Raw genomic sequence first — 18,951 nt, forward strand, 5'->3', positions numbered from 1 at the left:
AGTTTCCTGATAAAACAATCTTATGAAGGTATAGATATATATAAAGAGAGATACACAGGCACGTTCCTTCTTGTGCATAAAATGTCTTACATATGATTTTTAGAAATGTATAACTCTAAAACTTTTTAATTGTTTATATAACGTGAAATTTGGGATAAACTGGTATTTATTAAATATTCATAGTGGATGTCGCAGTTTCAAACATGGGACCCGATTTTCGAAATGAAAATTTTTTCAGCGTTTTTGCAGTTTTCTTCCCTTCTGTGACTGGTATACTGGCCGGTGCAAATATTTCAGGAGACCTCAAAGTGAGTTTCAATATATCTAATAATAATAATATATAAATTAAACAGCATAATCGCTATGATATATGTATACATTTATAGTACTTAATCCATTTGAATAGTCAAAATATGCAAATTCATGGACTATTTTATAGAAAAAAAATAGAATGCTTTTTAAATAATAATGCAGATATAGTAGAACCTCTTATGTTTCATTATAGTATTCACATACACTTCAATGTGTGAATATAAGCATTTTTTTCAGGATCCTTGTAGTGCTATTCCTAAAGGAACTCTTTTATCGATTTTGACAACTTCACTGAGTTATGTTCTTCTTATTATTTGGCTGGGTTTCACAACTGTTCGGGATGCAACTGGGGATATCCAAGACTACATCAATGAAACTTTACAGAATTGCACTCTGACACCCTGTGAATACGGATTGCAAAATGATTATCAGGTTAGTAGTAGTAATGGAATAATAAAAAGAAATTAATTTACTTCAAGCAAAAATTAAAGTTAATCATGGAAAAAAAATTATTTAAATAGCTTTCATAGTCTGTCTTAAATACACTGTTCAACAGAACAAAATTTGACAGCATGAAAAAAGGGCTTCAAATGAGACAAAACTCGGCCAAAACTGAGGCTGGCACAGTAAGGACTCGAAATATGTCCTAAGACAATGCAGACCATATGATACTCATCGAAGTTCATTATCATTGCAAAAAGAATATTGTCACATCAAATCACAATAACTTGTCACATCTCATAGAAGTTTGATTGGGGAGAGATCAGTGAATTGAGATGAAAAACGAAATCAGAATACCATAGTTTGCCATCCATCACTTCAGTAATTGTGGCGAGATATACTGCAAGAATTCACGATGCTGCTGTGGTGTTAGCGGCAATCCTAACAAAGGCGACTTAATTTTTAACCTCCTCCAGTAATTCGATAAGAAAATGGCTGTGCCTACAGGGGAATAAGGATCTCTAAACATGCCGTGCTAACCGTTATTGCATGACATCTACGACCAGTGTTTCAAAACCGTTTTTAGCCCTTATCCCGTCACAGGAAACCTTAGTAGATGTCACTTTCCATATTCCTTAGAAATATATTCCTTAGAAAGTCTCCCACTTAACATATAATGCTAACTTTCCCCCCTTTATTACACTTTTAAATGGCAGAACTGATTAAATCTGCAAGTTTCCTTTAATTGTTTGTATGAATGTGTAGTGGTGTGCACTACTAGGAGGCGTTGTAATGTGACAATCTAACCAAATATCAATCTAGAAATCCTTAATTAAATTACATAGTGGATGCCCAATATTTACTTGCCTGAATTCTTAGTGGTAGTGCATTGCAAATTAAACCCTAGTGGCAAGAATAAATAAATATTTGACTTACCCAATAACCCACACTCATGAGACTTGCGGAGACAAATTTCTTTTTCTAATCTCACATTTATTTTATCAAACACATTTTCTGGATTAAATATGGAACATTTCTCACACTCATATAAAATATCATAACTTAGAACACCAAACGTGACGAATTAAAATGGAATAGTAGGCTAATGCCGAAACGTGACTATTCGGAGATAAATTACAATCCTGTCTGATCGAACATATATGCAGTCGCAATTTTCTCACATTAATTTCGTGCAGTGCCCATAATATTTTTGTACAGGTGCAAGATCTTTTTTTTTTTTTTCACATTCTTTAACACACTTGAAATGTAATCACGTACGTGGTCATACATCGCTAGTAATGCACATTCTGAAGTCGAACACCTATAGATAACCTGCTTGAGATGTTTTAGAAAGGTATAGTGGCAGATGAATTTTAACCCTGAGCATTTTCATCTAAAAAATCGCAACCTTTAGTTTTGCTTCTTTTTATGAAAAAATACGACTACAAGAAGGGAAGAAACCATTCTGACCGGTAGCTTACGAGTATATACCACACGTGCAGTTCCGCGATTACGATTAAAATTTGTGATGCTGGCAAACTGCGTGGTGGGAGAAGTTATTATTCTAACAGAATGTAGGGTAAAGTCCGCATAATGATGCACAAAAATGTTGGAAATGCGTTTTCTCCGTTGAATAAAGTTCATATAAAGAAGTTTCGTTAATGCGTTTGAGTTCTAGTAATAGGCCAAATAAAATATCCAATAAGGAACCAGTAAAAATTCATCAATCAGCATTTTAATTTTTTAAATATATATATATATATATATATACAGCTCAGAGAGGTTCAAGAAAATTCACAAATCTCTGTCCATGTCCTAAGTATTTTAGAAATCAAACAACAAAATTTGCAAATATAACGCTGATCGTTTGACTTCTAAAATATCGTTGTTCGGCGTGTTATTTTAACCTAAATCCTAAATAATTTGTTAAAATTATATATCCTTAGAATATAATGTCAAAAAAATTCGGAATATTTTATCCATATGCGACCTTATTTTCCATGCTAAACGAATTAAGAAGAATGCAACAACTGTAGAATGAAAGTAATCCAGTTTTCTTAATAAGAATGTTTTCATTACTAATTGCTTAAATGATTAATTACGAAGCAGTCGATTGACACGAGTTAATGTGTAATAGTCAAATTATCTGGACATTCTACCTGATCTATCAAATTAGTTAAAATTTAATTTAGGTAGTAATTAATTCCCATGATAATTTATATTTTACGTAACTGATATTAATACGAACTTTATCTAGCATCTTTGTCATCTCTGCCATTCTAACTCTCTGTGAATAGTTCTAGTTATGTGATTGCAATTAATATGATAATAACTCTAATCTTAATTTTAATTAGTAAATTTTAAATTAGAATATTGTATTATTGAAATATTTTAAAATTTAGGTTATGAAGCTCGCTTCCGCCTTTCCTCCTTTGATTTACGCAGGTATTTTCGCCGCCACTCTCTCATCGGCACTTGTATCCATTGTCAGTGCGCCAAGAATTCTTCAGGTAATTACTCTAGCTTTTTTAATAGTTTCCTTATCATTGTAATACTGATGCTTTAAACGCTTTTCTTCAAGTCTTTTAGTCATTTTTATTTTGATTTATGATGCAGGCTTTATGTTTAGACGGCCTCATTCCATCATTGACGTGGTTAGGTAAAGGTTATGGTGCTGACAATGATCCTAGGCGATCTTTGGCTTTGACTTTCGTAATAGCTGTGGTCTTTACATTAATCGGTGAGCATGTATTATATCTCATTAAAGTCTTTTTTAATTTTTCATAGTATAAATCCACAGAAAGAAATTTCAAAATGTGGTTAAAAAAATTATTTTCTGAAAAAGTTCAATTTACATTAGGAACATGCTGATAATGTATTTGTTTTTAACTCCACATTTTCGTAAATTGCCTTCGGTGCAGCAACTTAAAAGTTAATCTAATAAAAAAGCTTAAAAGTGTGTAAAATGTTGTTAAAATTCAACTATTTTTTAAAACCCCCTCTCAATGATATAATTTTTCCACGCAGTGAAAATATCCAATGCTGTTTGAGCCATTTTTCTGGTTCAATTAAATAGCGTGCTGTTTAAGATTTTTAAAAAAAAAGCTTCATTTCTTCTGCCAAAATTAGTTTGTCTGTATCAGGTTAAAGAATTGCCCTAATTAATCTAGAATTACATTAACTGAAAGTAATTGCATGACATTTCAGTGGTTAATGAATGATGCATATGAGCATCAACATAACAAAACAGCAGATAGTAAATTTCATTAGATTGTGCCAAAACTCATCAGGACTATCTGCCTTAAACATAATAAAAAAGTTCGCTTCTATATTTTGGCATGCAAGTAACTTATTTTAAACTAATTTCGAAAATTAGAATTTTTATGGTACATAATTTTTCTGACAGGAACTTTTTCCTTCTAGTTTTTATCCTGTCATTTCAAAATACATTGCAGAAATGTTTGAAAAGAATGGTTTCAACACACTACTAGTTAATTTAATGATAGTTTGACAGGTGATGCAGAAACCAAGAGGTTAGGAGATATTATCCCTTACGTCTAACATCTGCGAAAAAAATTTAGCTTTGAAATTTTTAGCTCCTCAATGTTAATTGAATTTGATACATATTTATTAATACCTCTTTTTCTATTAAACTTACTTGATTCTTTGTTCCAGAATTCGAAATTTGGGTTCAATCCTAATAAATTTCGTAGTATTTTCTGATTTATTGTTCAAATTTGTAATTTTTATTAATTTTTATGAATTTTTTGAAAATAATTGTGAATTATAAACTATAAAATTGTTACCATCATCTTAAAATAAATGAATTTCTAAGCGTACCAACAAAATATTAGAGTTTTTTATTCAAAATTTCCTAGGATATACGTGAATTTACATACTGGCGCGTTTTAAAATGTGGCATATTTGTTATAAGCGATAATAACTCCAAACGTAGTTACACACTATGTTAAAATTATTTGAAATAAGGAACGATGACTTTTTTCAGCTCGTTTACAATGAAAAAAAGGAAAGGAAAGAAAGCTGCTATAAATTAAGAAGTTCACCAAGTGGCGCAAACTGAAAAAAATGCGCCAAGATAAATTTTTGAATTTCTCCGTAAACTCCTCCCCAACTTTTACAAAATTTAATATTTAGGCATGATTTGAGTCGTAGAATCGAAATATGAAAAAATTGGCATGTCAGTTTAGAAAAAGGCCTGTTTTGTGTCAAAATACCTAAATTAGAACAATGCTATACATACATCTAATATATATCCTAAGTCGCGCTTTCGAGGTATGAAAAACGCAAGTTGAATTTCTTCAATCTGCCCAGTATAACGAGAGATATAGAACTGTCCCCCCCCCTTTTCTTTTTTTCATAGTGTAAATCAAATAGCAAACTGTGTTCCAACAGCTTTCATTAATTTCATTTACAAAATAGTAACGGAATGGCGAACAAACAGCAATTTGAAAGCATTTTTCCATATTAGTGGTCTTTACGTTACATCTCCGACTCTGTCTTTTGGCTGTTCTTGGTATAGTGATTTCAAGAGCCAGATCACCACTGAGCTTTTGCGCTGCTACAAGCACATGTTTGAATGTCTCCACATCATAACTTCTCTTATCCTTCAGCACAGCCACAACTTGTCCAGTAAATTGTATTGCTGAGACTAAATCTGTATCTTCTTTCCGAAAAAGTTTACTGAAGGGGAGGTTGACTGAAAATACCTTCATCAGAACATCTAAAGCTACAATAAACTCGGATTTTAGAATGGCGCATCTCAGATGACTAGCCATAATAGCATTTTATCTTTTCTTCCCATTGAGCTATATTATCCGAAGTTTCTACCACTGGTATTAAAAATATCCAAAAAGCACATCCTCCCTTTCTACCCAACGAGTACTATTTATCTGCTTCAAACATTTTTTATTTGAATCAGGCAAAGTTTTATTTGTATTTGCTGTCAGAGAGCCTTGTCTTTTAGGTGTATTAAGAAAATTATACACTGCAGTCATTTTGTCAGAAAAAATCTGAATTACTTTCTCAAAAACAGCGAGATTTAAACTGTAGGCAATATGTGGGCATATAATGCAAGTGAATACTGTTCAGAAATACAGGTCTGTACGCCTTTATAGGAACCTCTCCATATTTCTTGCCCCATCATATCCTTTTTCTCTTAGATAATTCAAGCTTATTCCCGTACTTTTCAGGCAGTCTATAATACGACTAGCTGTACTTCCTCCTGTGCAGAGAATACGACTAGCTGTATTTCCTCCTGTGCAGTCATGAACAGGGTAAGAATACCAAAAGCATGTTAATGAATGCGATGTTCAGTTTCGTCAAAATACCTGGCATAGCTTGAAAGCTGCTTTACATTTGCAATTTTTGCTGTCTCTTCAGCTAAAACGGAAAAACACTGGGAGGTTTTAATCTTCGTCACTACTTGGTCACTTACACGGTTACCACACCACAGTTTCATCGGATTCTGATTCAGTTGATTTCATCGGATTCTGATTCTGATTCAGTGGTCCCCTATCTCTATGGCCGCGAAAATATAATTCCTGTCTGCCATATAAAATCACAGTGCTACTGAAGATGTATTGGTTCAAACTTTCCTCTGCCAGCATTCAATAAATATTCTTCCTGTAGTACAGACTTTTTGTGACACAATGGAGCCTCATGGTCATTGAATGTTTCAACAGCATCTTTATAATTACTTAAAGAATGTTTCACAAGTTTTATTTTTTATTTCTGACTCCCAGTACCAGCTCCATCAGGTGCAAATATAACGTAAACTTTATAAAATGCTCCATTTGAGGAGAGGCTGTAAGCCAGCCACTTCTAATGGCGCAGCCATTTGTCCTGAAATCTTAAATTACATTTCCCTTGAGGTAGAAATGCTTCATCTGTAATCCCTCCCCTTAAATTATCAGTAGCATATAACCAACGCTAGGCTCTTCAAAAAGAATGTTGTTTTCCTCCAAATGTTTGATTCTCAAAGATCTTGATGTAGTTATAGGAGTTGATTTTTCGAAGAGGAAAATATCTGAGTTTCCGTATTTCTCTGGGTATGCTTTCTTGAAACTTCTGTCTGGAATTCTACCTCGCTTGGAACTTTTGTAAAAAAAAAAAAGTTTCTCTTGCCTTTTTAATCACTAATTGTCCTTTGAAAAACGTACGAATTTATCTCATGAATTCAGCGCAATTAATAAATTAAAATGAACTGATCGCGCGAGAAATAACGCATACGGCATTAAGTAAATTTGAAAGAAATGTTGTCGCATTAGTTTAAAGAAAATATGGCGAACTTTTGTTTACTACACGTGGAACAACAGAAAAAGTGGTTTGCGAGGGGAAATTTTAGTAGTTTAATATTATTTTTTTTCGCGTTGCATTTTTTTCTGTTCCGTATTATTACAAAGCTTAGATAGTTTTATGAAGACAAATCCATGCATTGCAAAAACGAAAATATATTTCATTTAAATAAAAATAAAAATTTTGTTTTATTAGAAACGATCTGTTTGAAATTTTAATATACAGTTTGTATCTGAAATGCTTTAACAAACTTAAGGGATGATGGTACTCATCAAGACGAAAACAAAATGCAACGGAACATGGGGGGGGGGGGGGGGTTAAAGGTGAAAATCGAGAAAATGCGTCAGGAGATGGACATACTGAGCAAAGAGAAAAACACTCCAGAAAAATATTTATTGCACAGAATAGATACAACACAACTCGTGATATGCCCAGAGAAAACAAAAATTTTACAACAATTGTTCAAAGTGTCGACTGCGGACATTATCACACATCGACGGAGGAACGACTGGCGGACATGCTCGAAGATTACGGGAATTTCCTGGATTTCTGCTGCCAGCGGTCACAATACGCGGTGCTACTACTTCTGTCGTTTCTACTGGCGTCTCATATATGAGGGATTTCATCTGTCCCCAGAAAAAGAAATCCAAGGGGTTCAGGTCCGGAGAGCGTGAAGTCCAAGCAACAGGGTCACCGTGTCCAATCCATCTTGCCGGGTAAACTCCATCAAGGTGGTTACCCACGTCGCAATGATACTACCTATCGTCGTTGGCGGTTCATGCACTTACAACGTATGCTTGAGTTTATTGGTTTATTTCTAAAAATATAGAAAATTTGCATACGTGGATTCCTGCTCACAGATTTGTTTGGCTTTCTACCAGTTTTTCTTATCTCTTTTTCACCGGATATGCACAAAGTGAAAAGAAAACCAGCTTCGTACTACTAGCCAGTTCTGCAGAAAAGTAGCATGCGAGATTACCATTTTTTTGCGATTTTCACCCTTTAAACTTTATTTGGGACCCCAGGTTCCAGTGCTTTTTTTTTTTTTTTTTTTTTTTGTTCATTTTGATGAGTACTATTATCCCTCTAAGTTTTTTCAAGCATTTCAGATACACTGTGTATAGCAGTCTTTATGGGAGGTTACAACTATACCCTCCTCATCGCTACTACATTGTCACAAGCAACTTCCAATACAGTAATGAAAATTTATAGCATACTTAAGTGTGATCTACATGCTGCAGATTTAGAACTACCTAACAGCATGTAATAGACAGAAATTCATTTTTAGATATAATAAAAGGTGTTAATCACATATGCATAGTTATAGTTGGATCTTTAATAATAGCAGGACGTTTCTATATACTCCAATACGTCGTGAAATAAAACTATAGATTTTCACTTAAAATTACAGATTTAAAAACGTATCCCTGTTTTCTAATGCTTTAAGAAGTCAATGAATTTTTCTAATTTATAATTTTTATCTTAGCTAGTTTTAATGTTTTTTACATGCTCATATCTTTTTTAGGGGATCTGAATGCTGTAGCCCCGATTATTTCTAATTTCTTCATGGCAGCTAACGGTCTCATTAATTTTTCATGCTTTCATGCATCTTATGTCAAATCTCCAGGTAACTGCCTATTTTGTTCTTATTAAATCGTGCCAGTTAAGAACCTCGTTTCATAGCATGCACATCCCTAAAAATATGAAAAGTAATCATTTTAACTGAAATTTAAAAATGTATTTTAAGTGAAAACTTTGGAACATTAAACAGGAAATTATTTTAAGTTCAAAGGGGCTTTGTCCCTGAAGGACTATTGTTTTCGTTTTGCGATTTTGCGTTGGTTCACTATAAATGTCCGTTTCACTTTTCAAACTGTTGCCACCAAATTTTAGAGTCCTGCATTATATTTGAAGAAACTAAATTATGAAAAATCTGTATAAATGTATGTATATTTCTCTCATTGTGATGAAACAACGGTACATAGAGACATCGAATTTTGAATGACGTAATCCTCCTGCAAATATGGGCATGTGGAAGCTCAAATTTGAAATTTGGAATTTGTTTTATTATCGATTTCAGATTTTATAAAATTGTAGCGAATTTTTGATTAACAAACTCAAGGATTTCAAAGCGACCAATGGCAACGTTGTACAGAAAACACATTTTTTTCTCCAGCGGAAATTCTAAAGATATGCTCATTTTAAAACTATTTTGTAACATTCGTGTTGAACTGAATTTTATAGTTTATGTGCGAAGAACGTGATATTTAATAAATAAAGGTAACACACAAAATGATAAAAAAAACGCCCCTTTGGACGTTATTATAATCTGAAACCTTTCAGATTTTTTTTTAGTCCAAAGGGGCTTTGTCCCTGAAGGACTATTGTATTGATTTTTAAATCATTTATATTTTTATAATTCGGATTACATTATTAAGGAACAAGGGCAAAAGGAAATGAATTTAATTTTGAAACAATCTAAAATTTTGCTACCGTATTAAAAATTTTAAAATAAAATGTAAGTTACTTTCATTTTCCAAGTTCTGTTTTGTAATAAAATTCACATCTTATTCTTATTTGTATCAATTATGGTACAGACGAAATTTCAGATATAAAATTTCACATGTATAAAACAGAATTTTAACTATATTGTTATGTAGAAAACTTTAATATTAAAGAAAATTCACTTTTAGAAATAAAAATTTTCATTTAAAGCTTTTAAATAGTAACTAAGAAACCTATGAAAACCACTCCAAAATTCTGATCATTTCAAGAAAATAACCATCAATTCAGATTAGCCTGGCGCTGGATTCAAATTTTAGCATTTTAAGAAACTTAATACTTTAAAGATGACGCAAAATATTTTCCAAAACAGACATAACAAAAAAATATCTTCCTTTATGTAAATAATTTACTTGTATGAAGAGGCAAATATAGCATTTTATTTTTTTTAGGATTTCGACCAGGTTTCCAGTATTATAATCTATGGCTGAGCCTTTTAGGGGCTTTGCTATGCTTTGTTATTATGTTTGTTATGAACTGGATAACTGCTCTCGTCACCGATGTCGTGGTGATTGCACTTTACATCTACCTATCCAAGACATGTCCAGGTAATGTACAAAAGTTTACTCGATATATTGCTAAAGTTTCTCGCATTAAAGCTTATCTGTTTTCTAACATAGATATATGCACAAAATTTTAATCACAACTTCGCCCAGTTCATATAGTGGTTAGTAACACTAACTGCTGAACCGATGGGCCCGGGTTGTAATCCCGGAGAAGGTATGAATGTTGTACGCGTATATTGTCTTTGGGGCATGGGGGCATTCCAATTACCTGTGGTGCTACAATGCTGGCCTAGCTTCTACATGTATCTGTTAATAATAATCAGTGTTTAAACTATAAAGGTGTTTGAAAATATATAAAATACTGGAAAATTATTTTCTTAAACAATTTAGTTATAAACTGGGTAAGGCATATTTTACAGATTTCTATGTATGCAAACAATCCTGCACAGTAAAATTAAGTTAATCAATAAAATTGGGGAGAAAATTAGAAGACCAGATTAAAACTTAATATTGCTGCTTGCGGATGGGTTTGTAATGGATTGAATGCAGATAGAACAAATGATAGCTTGTCAAAATTTATTTTCCCAAAAGAGTTTAATAAAACGAGCCCTTACAGTTCTAGAACTTTCCATAAAAATACAGCTCTTCTCAGTATAACAGAGCACAATCAGTAGTTACCCCTTCAAACTATTAGCAACGTTAAACACAACACAATGCAAAGATCATCCAAAGAGGAAAGCTCCCAATACTATCAATAATCCGAAGTCAACTCTGAACTAAAAACTAAGTGCTGATGCTTTTTTTCAGTGTTATATAGTTTTATGTTATGCTTCTCAATGTTAATTGAATTTGGTATATGTTTCTTAATTTCTTTCTTTCGCAATTTGAAATTATTTTCAATTCTAATTAAATTCGCAGGTATTTTCTGATTTATTTTTTTAATTTGTATCTTTTAGTAATTTGTAGGAATTTTCGAAAACGTTTTTGGATTGTAACCTATAAAATTTTTTCCATGGTTTTAAAAGTAGATAAATTTCTAACCATATCTGCAAAATATTATAATTTTTGGTTCAAAATTTGCTAAGATATGTGGGAATTGACATTTTGACGCATTTTGAAATTTAACATCTTTGTTTTAAGCAAGAAAACTTCAAATGTTATTTACGGACAAAAAAATAACAATTATGGTTAAAAAATAAAATATAAAGGAAATCATTTAGAAGAATGAACGATTGAACGATGCAGCTTTTTTCCTGTTTTTCACAATCAAAGAGAAGGTTAAATAGGTTACCATAAATTAAGAATTTCGCAAAGGGAATTATTCTTGGCGGAAACTGAAAATATGTGCCAAGATAAATTTTTGAAATTTTTGCTATTTTACAAAATTTAATATTTAGGCATAATTTAAGTCGTAGAATCGATATATAAAACAAAATCTGTATGTCATTTCAGAAAAAGTCCAATTAAGTCGGTCGCGCTTTTGAGACATGAGAAACGTAAATCATATTTCGTCATTCGAGGTAGTAGAAAGTAAGATATAAAACTGCCCCCCCCCCCACTTTTTTGTGTGAAATGTACATGTTTCTTTTTCGACACTTTCACTCTTGCAGCTGAAACAGAAAGTGCCACTCAGCTCTTTTGCACTACAGTTTTGCAAATTTACCCACGCTATACCGAAGAATTTTATTGCTTATGATTTAGTAGCGTTTATTTATTCGCTACTAAATCATAAACAGGCATTTAATTATTCGACCTTTTTTTAATTATACACAAAAATGTAATTTACGCGAAATTGGCTTGATATTTTAGGCTAACATTCTAATTGACTAACAGGCTTTCAAATGACTAATAAAAATTGGAATTTTCTCCATGAATATTTCATATTGGGCTCATAAAAGAAATACTTTACCTTACTTTGATGTTAACTATGCCAACTTGTTGTTATCTACTGTTTTTGTTTTCCTTCAGATATAAATTGGGGTTCATCTTTTCAAGGCTACGTGTACAGAAACGCTCTTCATCACCTTAACAAACTTTCAAGAGTCGAAGAACATGTAAAAAATTACAGGTAATATTGATGATTAAATTGTGCAATTTAACAGAGAAATTTAACAGCACTAATAACTTTAAAGAATTTGCAGTATGTCCTTTTCAGTGTTATTTTCTTAGAAAAAGAAAGTAAGTGAAAACATGATAGCTTTGAAATAATTTAGATTCCAGTACGGCACTTCAAATAAGAAGTTCAATTGTACATTTTTATTCGTTTTGTACCGCACAAAATTGCAACAGATTTTAACTCCTTCTCTTCTTCTACGCCTTCAAGAGTTTACCCGTTTCTAAACAGAATACTTCTTCTGAAAATTCAGGTCTTTGTATAATCCTAACAATCAAAAAGTAACTTCACAAAGTTATTCAGTAGATAAATAATTAACTTTCTACATTTATTCTTGAACGTTATACACCACACTAATACTCTAGATAGCTGTAACCATGACGAAAACTTCGAAAATGCACTGAGCTTTCCGAAATTAAAAGCATTTGAAATAAAAATCTTTTACGTTTTCCATAACATAACCTCATTCTCTAATCTTACATTTAAATCTTGCTGTACATGAATTATAGATTGGTTTAACCACTGTGGTACCTTCAACCACAACTCGAATCATAAAAATTCTGATGGAATAAAACCTCTGGTCCCACAGTTTGCAGTATGTTCTTTTCCAGCGATAAAATTCCATCCAATACCTTCGCAACCCGTTTTGCCGCAAAAGGTAGCCAACGGTGAGGCTCGTATAAAAAAATCATGCCAATGTAACCCATAAGTCTTCCATGCGTAAATACTGCTAATTGGCAGTTCTATGCGTGATAACACTGAATGTTAAGAGATTGGTTAAAAGCAACGCAGCACGTAACTCTGACTCTTGAAAGAGACTAGGTTCCTAAGACAGCAACTCTGCTTTTTAATGTCAGAAGGTTCACAATGACTGAAGAATCAAAGTTGATTGTTCTGAAGTAGATAACTCTACAATAAGCTTTTCTAATGCGACATAAAAAAAGCATGAGTTTCTATAATAATTGCCTTCGAACTTAAAATATACCTCGCAATTTGTAGAGTTGATGGTAAGGGTAATTCTAAGTAAAATCTTTTCCACGTTCTACTTATTTTGTTATCAACGATTTCATTCCAACCAACCTGTAAATTCCATAACTCTTGTAACAATATTTTCGCATATATTATTGTTGGCGCTAGCAATGCCAATCAAAGAGTTTGACCACCTCTGATAAAATAGTTCTGTTGGTGAAATACTTATTATTTATGCATTCTGAAAAAGGAAAAGTATCACTAGAGGGTTTCCAGTTAATATACCCAATACCTTCACTTTCATATCCCTGCTTATTTCCAGAAAAGTATTGGGTTCTCGTAACTACTCAAAAATATTCTCTAAAACAGCTTAACTCTTCAAATCCGCATCCCTAAGCGGAATCCACTTTTTTTCAACATTTCAGTTAATTGCTGAACAATTTTCTCTTCTTCTTGAATTTTTGTTCCTAAAAGTAAATCATCTACATAAAAGTAACGAAGGACAGTTCTTGATGCCAAAGGGACTCTATCTTGCTCATCTAAAGCAATTGTTTTATTATAGTCACTATGCGGCCAGCCTTCGTCTGGCTTTTAAATCTCCCGGAAAACAAACGTCTCTCGACAAAAGTCCAGTATCTAAGAGAAACATTAAATTAAAAACTGCATCGAATTATCGCCCTCATTTTTCCGAGTGGCAACAGTGCTGATATCAGCAACAATGGCAAAAGTGTGCAGCCATTGTTGCTGCGTGTCATCGATTTGATACAATTTCCTCAAATAACATAAAATTAAAAACAAATCTCATTCGAATTTTGAAAAATTCGCTTCGAAGTGCACTGGCACCCTTCATGCACCCTGTGTTACCAAACTTCGTAGCACTGGTTCTATTAGCTTATGCACAGCACGAACAAAAGACATACCCACAGACAGACTCTTTCTTTTATTATATGTAGAGTTTAGACAAATACGGGGTACTGGCAGTTCCATACGTAATCGTTACTAATCTGAATGCACTCAAGGGCTCACTAGGACTATCTCTCCATACTATTCGTTCCAATTCGTATCTTCTGGATGAACTTGAATTGGTCTAAACATCTTCTCTGCATCGGCACATACCACGACTTTGTAAGTTCTGAACCGTAGAAGAATTGGAAACAGCTCTTGCCGAACTGCTGGCCTTCATTTAATAATCATTGAATGTACCACCCGACGTTGTTGCAGCTGAAGCATCGAAAACGCCGCTCAGCTTAGTAATAGTACTTGATTCCTTCAACACGGCATGATGAGGCATGAAGTACGAAGAATCAGTAAAAATCTCTCTGTCAGTTACTCTCTCCACATATTTCAGCTTAATGTATTCCCTCATGAAATCTTTATATTTTTCGTATATCTGAGGCTATTTAAAAAGTGAATTCTCTAAAGATTTGAATCTACTCATAAATAAATGTCTCGAATTTTCAAGCTGTGAAGTCGAAGAATGAAAGGGTAATTTCACATTATATACACTACTTTCCTCTCTTGTATATTTAAAGTAATCTTCACATGCTTTCTCCGATTTGATAAGCATATCAAATGTATGCACAGCATTTAATTTCCAAAAGTTCGACAGCATCTGCTTCGTCTCCGCTTGTATATTATTCACACAGATAACGGAGTTAACCTTTGTTAAGTATTCACACTAACCGAAATAATCCATCCTAGTTCAGAACCAGAGACTACTGGTTTATCTTCTCCGCATTTAATCGTTTCCCCCTTCAGAAGCGGTAAAGAAATTGCTACGCCTAAAAGCATATTAACAGGCACACTCTTGTAGAATGTTGAATCCGTTAGCATTAAATCATTATATTCCTCAATGTACTTCAAACCCAATGTAAAAGGAGGCAACGCTCCAATAATTCTATTGATAATAAATACTGGTGTTGTAAATGACATTTTAGCAATTCCATTATTTTTGTATCCGACGATCCTAAGCATGAAATATAAAAACCTTCGCATTTCTTCTCGATAACACTAATCTCTTTATACACTTTTCTGTAATCAGGTTCGCTTGGCTTCCAGGATCAAACATCGCTGTACACAATTGGTATTCACCAGGTGAATTTAATACTTAATGAATTCTCATGCTGAAAATTAAAGTCTGATACACAAGATGATTTAATTGCTGGGCTAGAACTCATGAAATTCTACCCCGATTTAGCCATCACTAATAACTCTTTCGAACTGTCAGTAAATCTTTTACGCATTTTTGGCTCATTTTGAACTCCTTCAAAATGCAGTAAATAATGATTTTAAAATACTTTTTACACTTATAAATACATCTACATTCTAAAATTTTATGATTTGAAAGAAAATATTTGAGACACAGATATTGTTTTTCTTGATAAAATTAAAGCGCTCCTGAACATTCAGATTTAAAAACTTATTACACTTGGATACTGAATGACTGGCTTTTAATATGTGCACCGCGTGTGAACCTCTGAAGCCAATGAGGTTAATTTCTCTCTCGCATTTCGTGTTTTTAACACTTTGTTGTTTACCTGCTTGGAATTGTTTACCTGCTTGCTGCAAAAAATAGACTTCTGCAGTGTTTTCGATGGGACGTGTTTCATAACCCACCATGCAACTCGGACTTGACTACCTCCGATTACCATCTCTTTGCTCATGTGAAGAGTGTGCTAGGAGGGCAGAAGCTGGGCTCAGACAAAGAGCTGCAGAGCAGCGTAAAGGAATTGGCTGAAACCACAGGCGGCTACCTTCAATGATTAGGATACTGGAAAGTTGACACCACGCAACGAGAAATATCTCAGTCGGAGCGGCGACTATGTAGAGATTAATACGATGTATTTAAATATGAAAATCAAATGAACAGTTTTGATTTTCATTTTGATTTTCATTTCGCGACCGATCGGACCTTGAAAAAAAAACTTTTCGTATTTATATTTCGATATTATTGTAATTTAAACTCATATTTTTAATTTATGTAGCTAATAATTTATTAAATTATGCTGTAAAATTTGATACTCTAATAACTGGTTATTTTATTTTGCATACTTCCAGACCAGCGGTCTTAGTTCTTTCTGGCAACGCAAGTAGTAGACCTCAGTTAGTAGACCTGGCAGGACATTTCACTAAGGACCTCGGTCTTCAAATATGTGCTCGCATCTCAAAGGTGAGAACGATTAAAATACCTTAATTGTAAGAATGAAAATTCTACAGAGTGTCTGCGTTTATGTAAAATAAAAGATATAGAATGAATGATCAGAATAAATAGTCCAGTACCTTTAATTTGGGTCCATTCCTTAATTTCCCTATTTATATGTTGTGTGAGAGACGTTTGATATTTTACTTTCAAAATAATTCCTGTCATTTTCATATAAAAATGAAACAAATAAATTTTCAAAGCAATGTTTGAAATTTTTAAACTTCTAAGTAGTGTTTATTGTTTTCAGTAAAAGGATTTCTTTTCCTAACTCAAATGAAGAAAGTATTTGTGGCAAACTTCGTGTACATTCACACCTCCATCTTAAATAATGAAATCTTTTCTTTAGTAAATAATTCTATCATTTATTGGTATTTACAATATTTAATAACATATTTGATGTTAGGCTCTAACCAGAAGCTTCAAATTGAAGTTTTTTTCTCTCAAATTAATCATTATATTTTTCCTCATCAACTTACAGAATTTCAGAATCAAATCCTATTACAGAGAACAGTTTTGTTACTTTTTTTTTTCAGGAATCGAAGAGCTGGCAGGATCGGCGACTTCTGAATGAAATGAATTCCAAGTGGCTTACAGAAAGAAAGGTTAAAGCGTTCTTTTGCTTAGTTGAAGCAGACACCTTTCTAAATGGTGTCTGTAGTCTGATTCAGGTAAAATGAGAAATTAACTATTAACTATCATTTCTGCACTTATTTCGAAAGTGATATATATATATATATGTCATCTGTATTTGTTATCATTTGAATTATTCATTATATATATAATTCAAAAGAGGATTTATTCTTATATACACTGAAGTGCCACTGAATTAGGGATAGCTAATCAATAACGAGTTGGGCCTTCTCTGGCCTTTATAATGGCTTCCAAACGACGAATAAAGCTGTCTATAATTTAGGAAGAGTCGCTAGTGTTGTGTGATGAGGTTTCAAACCTTTCTCCAAAACGTCCGAAAGATGTTCAGTAGAATTTAAGTCAGGGTTTTTAAGTATCCAATTCATGAAAGTGAAGTTCGAAAAACGCTCATCCAACCACGCAGTAGCCAACCGGGACCTATGAGAGATGCTCTTATCTAGCTGGGATACCCCATTTCCGTCTGAATGACAGGGCAACATAAATGGATGGAGATGATCGCCCAGCAACTCTACGTACCGAATCATACTGAGGGAGGTTGTTACAAGTACCAAAGACCCCAAACACTGCCAAGAGAAAACATCCCAGACTATGATAAAGCCACCATGGCCTTGTACAGTTCAAATTTGCCATACAGGGTTCATGGCTTCATGAGTCTGACGCCACATTCTCAGCCTCCTATCGGTATTAATTAGTCGGAATCGAGACTCATCACTCCTTACTACCCATTTCAAGTCCACTAGAGTCTATTCTCTGTATTCTCTTGCCCAGGTAAGAAGTGCAGCTCGATGGCATGCATTCAGCAAAGGTACTCTTGTGGGTCTACGGCTTCCGAAGTCCATATGGTGAAGCGAGCGTTGCATTACTGACTGTACGACTGTCGCCCTGATTCAGTTGGGTGGTAATTTGAGCTAATGTTTGGCTTCGTTAACTATGTACAATACGGCTGAGCCGCCTCACACCACGCTTGTTCTAGGTTAATTGTCCTTTGCAATTTGCCCGATCGCTAGTCCTTTTTTACACCATCCGTGTATTCTCGGTATACTCTTCACACTATTGACCTTGAAAATCCTACTCCGCTGAGGATTTTGGAAATTGAATGGGTGTCTACTCTCTGTTCGAGATTGAAGCTGTCTAAATCAGAAGTTTTACCCATACTGTTAATTGAAACGACTGATTAAAAAACAGCACTAGCTGTATCTACATTTACCACAACTTCCTCACGTGAGCACAGATGACGCGCAGCGATATAAAATTTGTATAGCCATGTCTATCCCTAATTCAGTGGCACATCAGTGTATATGCGTGTGCAATGTCGAAAGATTTATTTTATCAATGTGCGTGTGGGTATATAGATGTAAAATGAATTTTTTGTGACAATGATCTTCCAGAAACTTCCATTTTCGAAAATAAATGTATAATGAACCTTTTCTTCACTTTCTTACGAGACTAGTTTTGAAATCGAGTACTGTTTCTAAGAATATAAATAGATATCAATTATTATTTTTCTCTACGATTATCATCTCCTAGCGAAATCAAGATCATCAGCTACGTATAAAGGTGACCATCAAAATGCATACTATCGCTATCAAACTAAAATATTTCATGTTCTAAACAAATTAAGGAGATATATATTCAATTACTATGATGACAACAGGATTACTTCTATGAGTAACTGCAGTTAATTCTTTCTGAATCATTAATGATATTTCCCTTCTTCAATTCAGTATAGTCTATCATATAATTTTGATTCTTTGTTTATGATTAATTTCTTAAACTAGTATTTAGATTAATATTCCATTTCCTCTCTCGACAGTTAGTAAAATATGACAAATCAATGTTTAGGTATCATAAAATATAACTGAGCAATAATTTATTTAAAA

At 33.4% G+C, this 18,951-nt stretch overlaps 1 protein-coding gene across 2 annotated transcripts in view; it reads left to right on the forward strand.

Annotated features, from left to right (window-relative positions):
• Nucleotides 1-18,951, forward strand: part of LOC118183472 (solute carrier family 12 member 2-like) — a 77,759-nt gene that overhangs the window by 27,116 nt on the left and 31,692 nt on the right. For both annotated transcript variants that reach the window (XM_035353026.2, XM_035353028.2), the window contains 9 exons: nucleotides 184-308; nucleotides 550-744; nucleotides 3,156-3,263; nucleotides 3,370-3,493; nucleotides 8,594-8,695; nucleotides 10,023-10,178; nucleotides 12,105-12,204; nucleotides 16,276-16,387; nucleotides 16,954-17,088. In XM_035353026.2, coding sequence (XP_035208917.1) covers nucleotides 184-308; nucleotides 550-744; nucleotides 3,156-3,263; nucleotides 3,370-3,493; nucleotides 8,594-8,695; nucleotides 10,023-10,178; nucleotides 12,105-12,204; nucleotides 16,276-16,387; nucleotides 16,954-17,088 — 1,157 coding nt within the window. The remainder of the gene's footprint in view (nucleotides 1-183; nucleotides 309-549; nucleotides 745-3,155; nucleotides 3,264-3,369; nucleotides 3,494-8,593; nucleotides 8,696-10,022; nucleotides 10,179-12,104; nucleotides 12,205-16,275; nucleotides 16,388-16,953; nucleotides 17,089-18,951) is intronic.

This window comes from Stegodyphus dumicola, chromosome 10 (assembly GCF_044657685.1).
Source record: "Stegodyphus dumicola isolate Sdum_Otavi_A_Nest chromosome 10, ASM4465768v1".
Lineage (NCBI taxonomy): Eukaryota > Metazoa > Arthropoda > Arachnida > Araneae > Eresidae > Stegodyphus > Stegodyphus dumicola.